The 13,030-nt window shown below is 45.0% G+C and overlaps 1 protein-coding gene across 3 annotated transcripts in view; it reads right to left on the bottom strand.

Annotated features, from left to right (window-relative positions):
• LOC128869642 (uncharacterized) overlaps window positions 1-13,030 on the bottom strand; it is a 151,597-nt gene that overhangs the window by 56,309 nt on the left and 82,258 nt on the right. For all 3 annotated transcript variants that reach the window (XM_054112213.1, XM_054112211.1, XM_054112212.1), the window contains 3 exons: window positions 6,497-7,141; window positions 6,336-6,438; window positions 5,661-5,775 (listed from right to left, as the gene is read on the bottom strand). In XM_054112213.1, coding sequence (XP_053968188.1) covers window positions 5,661-5,775; window positions 6,336-6,438; window positions 6,497-7,141 — 863 coding nt within the window. The remainder of the gene's footprint in view (window positions 1-5,660; window positions 5,776-6,335; window positions 6,439-6,496; window positions 7,142-13,030) is intronic.

The raw sequence follows: 13,030 nt of genomic DNA, 5'->3' as shown, positions 1-13,030 counted from the left end.
GTGAAATTGGATGGAGTAACACTAACCCTATCAAACGAAGCCAAGTATCTTGGAATAATATTGGATTCAAAGGAACACTGACGAAAGGATGGAGAAAGCATTTAATGCCTTCTTTATCTGTAAGAGGCCATTTGGCAAAATATGAGGGTTGAAACTGTATATCAACCACTGGGCATACAATACAAACATCAGACCCAATTTGACTTATGGAGGTTTCGTGTGGTGGGAGGCGGTGCACACACACTTGTACCTAAAGAATTTTAGAAAAGTGCAACGATTAGCTTGTGTAGGTAGGAAAATAACAGGTGCGCTCCGATTGACGCCCCTGGAAGTGATCCTACATATTCCACCCATTGATATACAAGTTAAAGGGATGGCGACCAAATCTATTTCCAGTATTAAAGCGGCAGGCATGCTAAAAGAAAGCACGTACGGTCATACATCAGACATATTATCTTTGGATCACTTGATAGACGCATCGAACACTATCCGGTTCCCAAGTAGTTACTACATAGCTTAAAAAGATCTAAGTAGTTTAAGCAACTTTGTTAGAAATAAAATGCAGGTATTACATGGTCCTTAGGGCCACTAAGTGTCGTGTCTTAAACAAACAACATGGCTAACCTAACCTACCCTCCACGGCTTGTACTACTTCGCATACTACACCGGTGTTTCCGTCAAGCACCAATATTGGAACCTCCACGGCTCTTCGGAGCTCACATTTGCGAAAAGGTGGCACCGAGGGTTAAAGGCCTCAATCAGATGTCACTCGGCAGACACACACTGACTCGATATCCTACCCATCGTTTTGCTTGTTTTAAGAGCAGTCGTAAAGGAAGACTTGGGTGTATATGTGGCAGAGTTGCTTTACGGCCAACCGATCCACTTTTTTCAGAGATTTGCCAGACGAAAAGTACTCGGGTAGACGAACAAAGTTTCCTACGAGAATTACAACAATACCACTAAACCAAGGCAAACCTCACCAGCTGTTTTTATACCGAAGGACCGATTTTGCAGCCACTTTTTAACGAAATGACGCGATACATAAGCAGTAACTGGTTGTCAACATATACCACACCAGTTACAGTTTCAATTGATAAGCTTAATTAACCCAAGATATTTGATGAAATAGCATTCATTCCAATGGCAGCCGGTTCTACGCTACCCGAATGATTCGGGTTTTTCCCGACCAAGGGCTGCCGCCCCAGTAAACTAGCCCTGTCTACTGTACCGCATCCCACCCTCAATCTTTCGTCACAGGAGCAATCCCTTGCAGCAAATCTGCTCCGAACACTTCTCTTCAGGGCTGGCGTCGAACCCAACCCTGGACCAGAGGTATTTTACTGCTGCATCTGCCACAAACGGCTCCACCCGAACTCAACCTCGGTTAGGTGCAACAAGTGCAACGGGTAGTGCCATCTTAAGACCTGTTCAGGCCTTAAGCCTTATAGGCAGTGGTCCAAAAGGTATGTGGCCACGTGTTGCTCCCGCCATCAGGCGTCCACTGCCTCAACGGCGCTACCGCCCCCAGTGCCGGCACTTCAAACTGCCGCCACTAATAACACCTTAACGGTAAGGAGCCCTCATGCGCAACACAACTCCCTCAACGACCCACAACCCTCCTGTTCCTATCCTGCGGGGACAAACTAGCACCTCTTGGTCCCCCGCACAATCTGCTCCGTGTGTCACACCAGAGTCCCTCGGCACCTGACAACAGTCCAATGCAATTCCTGCAATGGCTGGTGCCATTTTCGGGGGTGCTCTGGCCTGCGCACCACCCGTGAGTGGACATTCGACTTCGTTGCCCCCTGCTGCAGAGCTCTGCACCCACCCCCGCCCCCGGAGGCGCGGCGGTCCGTCAACGTCTGGCCACAACAACACTTGCCGAACGCACAGCAGGACCAACAAAAGACAACACCATGCGTCCCTCACCCCTCGAGTTATGCTCACACTCCCGAGGAGTTTTAAACTCCTATAACTAAAATGCAACGGACTTTCGAATAAGATTGACGAGATAGTAGACTTTATGAGCCGACATGGTATCAAGATAGCTCCGGTCCAAGAGACAAAACTGCACGCAAGGCTAGCTCCCCCCCTGATCACCAGGGACGGCTACAATGTGCCCAGAAAGGATCGCGAGCGAGACCACGGTGGAGGCTTTGCGTTGATAGTCCACCATTCAGTGCAGTATCGTCTTATGGATGAAGGCATCGTCCGCAGGGACACCACCTTAGAATGTCAAGGGATAGCTGCCCGGTCAGGCGATGCCGAGCTCGAAATTTATAATATTTACATACCCCCTGTCACCTGTTGCCCGGCAGGATATCACTCTGATATAGGTGCGCTCATCAGAGGTGAAAACCGATTGGTTGTAGGTGACTTCAATGTCCATCACGATCTGTGGCATTCAATCCTGCCAAACGATCGTAGGGGACAACTCGACATTCAGCACTGTGAACGACGCCCAAACCAGGGTAGTGGGCAATTGTAGCAGCTCGCCTGATAAATAGCATAACGTGGCGACCTATGCTATAGCTTGCATCAGACCACTTGCCTATTATCATCTCGATCGAGAGACCTGCCGACTTTGTTTCCGCGGATCACCGATCATACATCAATTTCAACAAAGCTGATTGGACCAGATTCGCGGAATTTACTAAAGACATCTTCGCCGCTCTCCCAATTCTCACCGATGTGAGGGGAGACGAACGCGTATTCCGCAAGGCGATCAAAGCTGTCGCTGCTCGCTTCATACCCGCTGGAAGGATCAAGGACATACGTCCTAATTTCCCAGCTTAAGCAGCTGTTCCGGCAAACGAGCGTGATCGCCTACGCTAGGCCGATCCAGGGGATCCTCGGATAAAGGATTTCAATTCCGAGATACGGCAGCTGGTAACCCTACACAAGCGGAACAAATGGGAAGAGCATTTGAAGTCCTGCAACTTCCCCTCTGGTGTGAGCTAGCTCTGGTCCATCGTAAGGTCCCTGTCGAGCCCGACGAAGCACAATGACAAGGTGGATATCACCTTCAACGGTGAACTCCCCGAGCCACCAGAAGGAGTCTCCCTGGTCTCATACGCCGACAATTGCATGATAATGGCGTCGGGCAATGACATTGATGGCCTATGCTCCACGGTAAACGACTACCTCGCCAGCCTTTCTCGCTTCTTCACTGCGAGGAATTTACAACTCTGCCCCCCTCTCGGTCGCAGCACTTGGGGCAAAGACAAGGAAATGTTGTTGTCGACTTTCAAGGCAATAGGCGGACCGGTTTTAACTATGCTGCGCCTGTCTGGTCGCCTGGAACCAGTGATTCCCAGTGAACGAAGCTTCAGACCTGCCAAAACACTGCTTTAAGGACAGTGACAGGATGTCTTCTGATGTGACCTATTCAACATCTACCTAATGAGGCCCAAATGCTGCCTGTTAAGGAGCCTAACAAATTGTTCAGTAAGCAGTCCTTACCCATGCAGACACCTGCTCGAGCCTGAGCCACCTCCCAGGCACATCAGGAGGCATTTCCTCAACTACGCGGACGAGATCTCAGACAAAACAAACAGACAGTTACTGGATCGGACAGTGTACAGACAGGCCATAAGCGACATTCATCGGGAGACTCTCACCACCTTTTTAAGCTCTCGAGCCCCGAATGCCGTTGTCGGAGTCCAACCACGAACCAATCGCAGACGAAGAGCTCCAACTTCCCCGAGAGTCCCGCGTAACGTTGGCACAATTACGTTCCGCTTATTGTAGCAGGTTAAACTCCTACATGTCCAGAATCGGCCCCGACATACTAAGCATATGTCCAGCATGTGAAGGCACCACGCACGACACAAACCACATTTTCACATGCTCCAACAAACCCACTCATCTAACACCCCTCTCCCTCTGGACCCAACCCGTAGCAACTGCTAGTTTCCTGGGCCTACCGTTAGATGAGCTAGACGAAGATGGCCGGTGATTACGCTACACTGACAGGGCAAAGGTACTGCTACAACAACAACAACATGAAATAACAGTTATCCATCAAGAGTGAGATCAATGGTGAGGGTTCCCTTTCCCAGACGCTACCTCTGGAAGAGCTGTGATGCAGTGACACTACTGAATGGCTTCATTCCTGACCAATAACGTTAACGAACAGACCGAGGAAATAGTGTTACTTTGATGCAACACAACTAACTTGATTAAACGACTGGAGAAGCGCCAATTGTTCTTCTCATTACATGGTATCCTTTTATAACATCAAATTAAATAAATAAATCAATATAGAACATGGTCTGTAAAGGGTTTTCCAATAACAGGATTTATTTTGAATAGTCCGCTATCGGAGTTGTGAAAATTCACTATAAAAATGGTGAAAATTTGGCAGAGATGGTTCGTAAAACAGGACCGGTTTGTCCATACCTCGTCGTTCTTTGGGATTAGGCATTCCACAAACGACATTACACCGTATTTTGCATAAAGATCTTAAGGCTTATGAAGTCCAGTTAACACAAGAACTCAAGCCGGCCGATCATCAACAACGTCGTGTCTTTGCTGATTGGGTCGTTGAAATGCATGAAAATAATCCGGAATTCTATCGAAAAATCATCTTGAGTGATAAGGCCCATTTCCAGCTCGATGGCTTTGTCAAAAAGCAAAATTGTTGAAAAGCCTATCTCTCTATATCTCCAACGCGTGACTGTTTGGTGCGGTTTATGGTCCGGCGGAGTCATTGGACCTTACTTTTTCGAAAATGAAGCTGGAGTAACAGTTACGGTGAATGGATTGCGCTTTCGAGAGATGATTAATGATTTTTTATGGCTCGAATTGGATGGTATTGATCGGCACAAGCAACGAAACCTTTGATCTTTTACGGGAATAACACCTCTTATAAGAAACCCTTTATTAAAATAATTTCGACACTAAAGTTTTGTTGATTTTCGGATTTCAGAGTCCGCTACTATATAGAGCGAGTTAACTCACCGACTCAACCTCAATTGAATGATCATAAATTTCATTTTAAGTGGCTCTAGTGAATTCTAGGTCATTTGATATAACATTCTGTTACGCTAAAGCAACACTTTCACTGTATAGACCTGGTTCAATGGCATTTCTAGTGTGAATTGAAATTGAATTATAAATTTTGGCTACTAAAATATTTTTAATGCGAACGAACGCGAAAACAGGTAGTTGTTGGTAAGGTTATAGTTAATTTATTGTAACATTTTAGTCGCACATTTTGTCTTAATATCGGGTTTTAACGGTTTAATATTAAATTAGCAGTAAGCGGAAAGAGCAACAGATACGATCTGCGGCGTCAACTTTCGTGTTTTATACCTGGCGCAACCGAGTGAGTCACTTATTTTTTTGTTTTTGGAAAATAGTCTGAGCGTATGGCTTTACATAGGTAGCGAAAATGTTTCCAATTCATGTTTTTGTAAACCTCGAGAAGGAGAAACAAGGCAAATTCATGCAAGATGAAATCGATCCTACAAAAATAAAAACTTTGTGGGCTACCTAATTTCAAATGAAGGAAAAGGGAAAAGAAAATAGAAATATTATATTTTTACTTTGACAATCAGGCATTAATCAGCTGATGAAACAATACCACCTCGTATAGATTCTCCTTGCATACAATATGAGAGATAAAATTCGATTAACAATTATTTGATACGTACTTTTTACATCTGGGCTTTTGTAATGGCGGTAAAATTTCTACTGAGGGGCCATCTGTTATTGCTGAAACAACTGGGGTCTGGCCAAGTGTTACTTCACGACCCATTTGGTGTATGTCTGAAAGATAGCAGTAATTAAAATATGAATGCTATCCAGTTAATTTTAAGACGCTAGGCCACTGAAAAAACTTCGAAAAATTCACGTTTTTTTAAAGATATCCTAATAAAATTACTGTCAAAATTTTAATCTGACGCAGCATACCGTACCGAAAAGATACCGAAAAGATTAAACACGTCTTTCTCGAGCTGTATATTCACAATAACATTCAGTATAAGTTTTTATAAAAAAATTTCGAACTTTTTTTTGTTGAAAATTGTGAAGTTTTTATTAGAACGCGGCGTGTTTTCCAAAACCGTTATTTCAAAAATACGCTAACTACTTCGAAGCAATTCACAAAAATAAAAGAACAACTTTTTTGATTCCTCTAAAATTATAAGTGAAATTGGTCCGGCCATTTAAACAAATTATTTATAGAGCTTTTGGCACACACAATGAAGCACCGTTTTTTAATCTCAATTTATTTTATTTGATTTATTTCATTGCCCTGCTGCATGAGGTTAAAAAATTTCCTTAGTTTTTCCGACACCACAGTGGCCTAACGCCTTATCAATACCTACCCATCATGTCATATGGTAAATTACGCAGTTGATCAGTCATAACAATCGGTTGCTGAACAAACATGTTTTGTTCAGGATAATCAATATCTGATCTTGCAGATGTCTACAGAAAACAATTAGATGCTTTATCGAAGATTTCTAATAGTGTAAATATATCATACCTTCGCCCTATCGAAATCTTCCAAAATATTCTTATTTGTACTTGGATCTATGATTTCGAGAGCATGAGCACGTCGACGTGTCGACTTTTGGCCTTGCTGTGCAGGAACTGTAGTTTGCACGACGCCGACCATGGACTGAACGGCAACTTGTTGTCCGCTAGGGGCAGATGCTACACCCAAAACCGCAGGATTCGAGCCAGGCGGTACGGAACTTGCAGTAAGCACCGTTCCAGGCGTTAACGGCAATTGCGTTTGTGTAGCACCAGGTGGACCTGTCATTGGACCATTTGGGCCTGGTTGCACTGACATCGTGCTACCTACACCAACACCAGTATTAACACCTACAGCACCTCGTTGCGCAGGAACAGAATAGTACGAGGGATATGGATATGGATAATTTGGCTGCATTGGTTGTGTATATTGTGCATAGGGTGGCGCTTGAAACGCTTGACGCTGATATTGTGGGAAAGGTTGCACTACTACGCTTTGAACTCCTTGATGCATGGTTTGTTGATACATGGCTTGCATTGGGACGTGACGTGCGCCATTACGAGGCACTGGACTTGCGGAAGGTCCTCGATATAAACTGCCCGCTTGATTACTACGCATTTGGCTGGAACTGCTGGCGACTGCCGGTTGAACATACTACCCAAATACAAAATACAAACAATATATATAAATAATATTTTGAAATACTTAAGTGAAAACAAAATAATTAATATATAAAAATTAACATACATCTAATTACAGATTTATAAATATAAGACAAATATTAATAAAGTTTTGACGCAAATTGTAGATTTATAAAAATTCGACGAGTTTTCATTTAAATTTAGGAATTTGTAATCGAAGTAAAAAAAAGAAAATTTGAGTACGCAGTTTTATAGCAAAGTGCAAGTTTGAATTCGCTCAAAATTTTCGTGGATTTTTTAGTTTTTTTTGACGATCTGCGAAACGAAATGTCGTGAATTTGTTATATGACCAAAAAATATTTGAAACTTGGATTATTTGGTCTTTGTTTGCTTTCCATTGTTATTTATTCATCTAAGAAATGGGGCGGTATCTGTAACTTTTTAGCATTTTATAATGGAAATTAAAAACCTAGTTTTATAGTCAATACTTGTGAATATGTAGTGCCTTCTCAATAATTTCGGTAGAATATATATACGTATACATTATACGACTAATATACTACATATATCATATATGTACGTTTAGGTACATGAAATGGTAATATAATGGCAACAACTTCATTTATAAATAAAACCTCTTATACCTCTTGCGTCGATTGAAATTTATTGTTAGGCAGAAACTTATTTTTATAATCGTATTTCCTATTATGTGTGTATGCAGTTCCGTCTGATCACCCGTTCCACCTACTGTTAAACCTAAGGTATTACAGTTAATAATTTTAAAACTTGTTAATGAAACCAAGCCGCCACCAGCACTGCCCCCACCAGTACCATTATCACCTCTGCCATTAATATTTCTGCCACCAGTTATACTGATTCCGACGCTACCGATTGCACCATTAGCGCTGGTGCCGAAACCAACTTCGTATTTGATTGTTGCGCATTTGCAGCTTCAATCAAATTATTGTTTTCATTACAACTACTAGCGCCATGATGGTTCATGCTATATACAACTTTAGCATTTACATTGTCTTCTGGGTTATTATCGCTACTATTTACTGCAACGACGACTGTTGACGACTGGAAATTTACTTCCGTTACGCCTATATTTCAGAGTGGAAATAAAAACGATGTTAGCAATTTCAGACCCATTTCGAAGCTTTCGTCTGTCTCAAAACTTTTTGAGATAACTGTGAATGATAAGTTATATTTTGCTGTCAAAGGCCTAATATCTACCAACCAGCATGGTTTCGTTGCAAGTCGCTCCACTGCCACTAATTTGTCTATTTTCAATGATTACTGCATTTTAGTCTTCCAGAACAGATCTCAAGTTGATACAATATATACAGACTGCTCTAAAGCGTTTGACAAAGTATCGCCCCGAATACTCTTCTCGAAGGTTGCGTCATTGGGTGTACACTCCACGTTTTTGTCGTGGGTCAAATCATATTTGTTCAACAGGCACTGCGTTGTAGCCGTTGATAATACGACATCCCGTGCATTTATTGCGTCCTCTGGTGTCCCACAGGAAAGTATTCTAGGACCCCCCCTCTTTATACTCTTTATTAACGATATTGGTTCTTGATTTTCATTTCCTGAACACTTGTTGTATGCTGATGATCTTAAAATATTTGCGGTGATTAACAGTGTTAGGGACTCTGAAAAGTTGCAAACCGACTTGCACAATGTCCGGAACTGGTGCTATTTAAACCGTTTGTCACTAAATATAAGCAAATACTTTCACGTAAAATATGCAAAATCAAACAATACTTTGCATGCTTCGTATAGTATTGCTGGCTTACCTTTGCAATCCGTTGAGAAAATTAAAGACTTAGGCGTTATTTTCGACTCTAAGCTGAATTTCACTAGCCATGTCAACCACGTCATTAGACGATCATATGCGATATACTGTTCACTAGACAGGGCTAGTTTACTGGGGCGGCAGCCCATGGTCGCGAAAAACCCGAGTCATTCCGGTAACGTAGAAACGGCTGCCATGGAATTGCTGCGTCTGCCACAAACGGTTCCACCCGAACTCCACCTCGGTTAGGTGCAACAAGTGCAACGGGTGGAGACATCTTAAGACCTGTTCAGGCCTTAAGACACATAGGGAGTGTACCACATGGTATGAGGCCTCGTGTTGCTCCCGCTAGCAGGCGTCTGATGCCTCCACGGCTACTACCTCCCCTGATACGCCGGCACTACCAACCGCCACCACAACTAGTACCTCTACGGTAAGGAGCCTATCGGAGCAACACTACTCCCCTGACTTAACCCGCAACCGCCACCCGTGGCGCGGCCGCCCACCATCATCAGGCCGCAACAAAAGCGGATTACACAGCAGGCCTAACGTAGGCAACCCCATGCGTCCCTCACCCCCTGAGTTACTACGACATCACCCAGAAGCTTTAAGCTTCTTCAATTTAACTGTTCCGGACTCACGAGCAAGGTCGACGAGATAGTTGACTTCATGAGCCGGCACAGTATCAAGATAGCTCCGGTCCAGGAAACCAAGCTGCACGCTAGGTCCTCTCTGATCCCCAGGGATGGCTATAACGTTTATAGTCCACCACACAGTGTAGTATCGTCTCATTGATGAAGGGAGCGACCGCAGGGACAGCACCGAAGAATGTCAAGGCATAGCTGTCCGGACAGGCGATTCCGAGCTCGAAATTTTTTACATTTATATGCCCCCTGTCACCTGCTGCCCGGGAGGATATCACCCTGATTTATGTGCGCTCATCAGAGGTGAAAACCGATTGGTTGTAGGTGACTTCAATGCGCATCACGATCTTTCGCATTCAAGCCTGCCAAATGATCATAGGGGACAGCAATTGGCAGAGCAGATAGACGACTCGACATTTAGCACTGTGAACGACGACGCCCCACCAGGGTAGTGGGCAATTGCAGCAGCTTGCCTGACCTAACAATAGCTAGCGGGGGTCTGATAAATAGCATAACGGGGCGACCTATGCTATCGCTTGCATCAGACCACTTACCCATTATCGTCTCGATTGAGAGACCAGCCGACTTTGTTTCCGCGCACCACCAGTCCTATTTTAACTTTAAAAAAGCTAATTGGGCCGGCTTCACGGAATTCAATGAGGACACCTTCGCCGCTCTTTCCTTCTCCACTGATGTGCGCGTAGGTGAACGCGCATTCCGCAAGGTGGTTACAGCTGCTGCGGCTCGCTTCATTACAGCTGGAAGCTTTAAGAACATCCGTCCACATTTCCCAGCCGAAGCAGCCAGCTTGGCAAACGAGCGTGACCACCTACGCTAAGCCGATCCCGGGGATCCCCGCATAAGGGATCTCAATTTGGAGATCCGGCAACTGGTAAATCAACATAAGCGGACCAAATGGGTTGAGCACCTGAAGTCCTGTAACCTAACTTCTGGGGTGAGTAAGCTCTGGTCCACCGTTAGGTCCCTGTCGAACACGACGAAGTGCAACCGTTGAAGGTGATAGCCACCCGAAGAGATGCACGAGCTATTTTAGCCGGCTCTTCATACTGCATCCTCAGGGCGACAGAACCCAACGTCGTGCTACCAGAAGGCTGCACAAACTGACGAACGACAGTGCGCCACTTACTTTCTCCGGTGATGAGGTTCAGGGGGCCATCAACAAAACGAAATCATCGAAAGCCATTGGCCCTGACGGATTAAACGCGCTGATGCTGAAGCATCTGGGACCCCAGGGAAGTAGGATTTCTCACAAGGGTCTTCAACCTGTCCATGGCCACTCTCATCATCCCTGACAAGTGGAAAGCAGGGAGAGTGGTCCCACTACTGAAACCTGGGAAACCCGCCAACCAAGGGGAATCTTATCGGCCAATAACTCTCCTTTCCCCAGTAGTGAAGACACTTGAAGCCCTCCTACTCCCACTCTTCACGAAACACCTGGCCCCAGCCCCACATCAGCACGGCTTCCGACGAGTGCATAGCACCACCACTGCACTCACCGCCATAAACGACCAGATAAATCGCGGGCTAACCCAAAACCGCCCCTGCGAAAGGACTGTCCTAGTAGCGTTGGACCTGAAGAAGGCTTTCGATACAGTCAGCCATTCCACGCTACTAGATGACATTTATCAGTCGACACTCCCGCCAGGGCTGAAGAGGTGGCCTGTAAACTATCTGAGCGGTCGGCACTCGTCAGTGATTTTTCGAGATCAAACATCAAAGCAGAGGAAGATAAAGCAAGGTGTACCGCAGGGTGGTTTCCTTTTTCCCTTGCTGTTCAACTTCTACATCTCGAAGCTCCCCCAACCACCAGCGGGAGTCCTCCTGGTATCATACGCTGATGACTGTACGATAATGGCGTCGGGCAATGACATCGATGACCTGTGTTCCAAAGTGAACAACTACCTCACCGACCTTTCTCGCTTTTTCACTGCGAGGAATCTTCAACTTTCCCCCACCAAGCCCTCGGCGGCCCTCTTTAACACCTGAACAAAGAAGGTCAAGCTGTTTCTTAAGGTAAAAGTCCATGACACACCAATTCCGACGGTAAATAACCCTAAATTTTTGGGTGTAACCTTTGACAGCTTGCTCTCCTTCTCTGCGCACACAACCGCATTTGCCACTAAAGTCCAAAATCGCAACAAGGTCCTCAAATCGCTGGCCGGCAGCACTTGGGACAAAACAAAGAACTGTTGCTTTCGACATTTAAGGCAATTGGTCGGCCGGTTCTAAACTATGCTGCGCCTGTCTGGTCGCCTGGAACTAGTGACACGCAGTGGATAAAGCTACAGACATGTCAAAATACCGCCATTCGGACAGCGACCGGTTGCCTCCTGATGTCTCCCATTCAACACCTACATAACGGGGCACAAATGCTCCCAGTAGTGGAGCTCAACAAACTACTCAGCAAGCAGTTCCTGCTTGGATGTTACCGCAGGTTTCACCCCTGCAGACACCTGCTTGAGCCAGAGCCGCCTCCCAGGCACGTCAGGAGACACCTCCTAGACTACGCTGACGAACTCCAGGACAAAACTGACCGAAACCTACTGGACCGGACAGTATTTAGACAGTCAATAAACGACATTCACCGGGAGAACGTTACCACCTTCATGAACTCCCGTCCTGTGAATGCCGTAATCGAAGTCCAACCACCACCTATTGCAGACGAAGAGCTCCAGCTTCCCCGTGAGACCCGTGTAACACTGGCACAACTACGTTCTGGATACTGTAGCAGGTTAAACTCCTACTTATCCAGAATCGACCCCGACATATCAAACACATGTCCGGCATGTGAAGGTATCCCGCACGACACTAACCACCGACTCATCTAACACCCCTCTCCCTCTGGACCCAACCTGTCGAAACAGCATGTTTCCTGGGCCTACCCCTAGATGAGCTAGACGAAGATGACCGGTGATATGCCTACACTGAAAGGGCTACCAATGCTGTTAAAACAACGACAACAAAAAAGTATTGCTCTACTCTTTCTACTGCTTGCGAAATTATTCATGGAGTCCAGTTACCGCCGCTATTATTATATATGATTATATTAACTTGGAGGAAATGAAATCCATTATTTTCTCGGAAGATGGTTGTAGTGATCGATATCTCGTAAAGTATTGATCAAGCAATTTAAAGTTAATTCGCGTTGCCCAAGGTGAGCTTTCACACTAAAAAAATTCATTTGCTGTTTTTTGTTTGTTCCTTTCAGTTGTACGTTACAGAGTTTTAACAATGGAAATCTACAAATAGAAAGTTCGGTAAATTTAACAGTTTTCCTTTGATAAAGGCAGAAATGTAAGCCAGGCAGCTGAACTTGTGAATGGTGTTTATGGTGCCGATACTGTAACAGGTAATTACGTGCAATTTTGGTTTCGTCGATTACGTTCAGACATTTTTGATGTTAAACTTATAGAAATTATCGAAGTTGACCGGCATG

The sequence above is a fragment of the Anastrepha ludens genome, chromosome X (genome assembly GCF_028408465.1).
Source record: "Anastrepha ludens isolate Willacy chromosome X, idAnaLude1.1, whole genome shotgun sequence".
NCBI classification, from domain to species: Eukaryota; Metazoa; Arthropoda; class Insecta; order Diptera; family Tephritidae; genus Anastrepha; species Anastrepha ludens.
The sequence above is the reverse complement of the archived record's forward strand: the minus strand, read 5'-3'. Positions and strand labels throughout refer to the sequence as shown.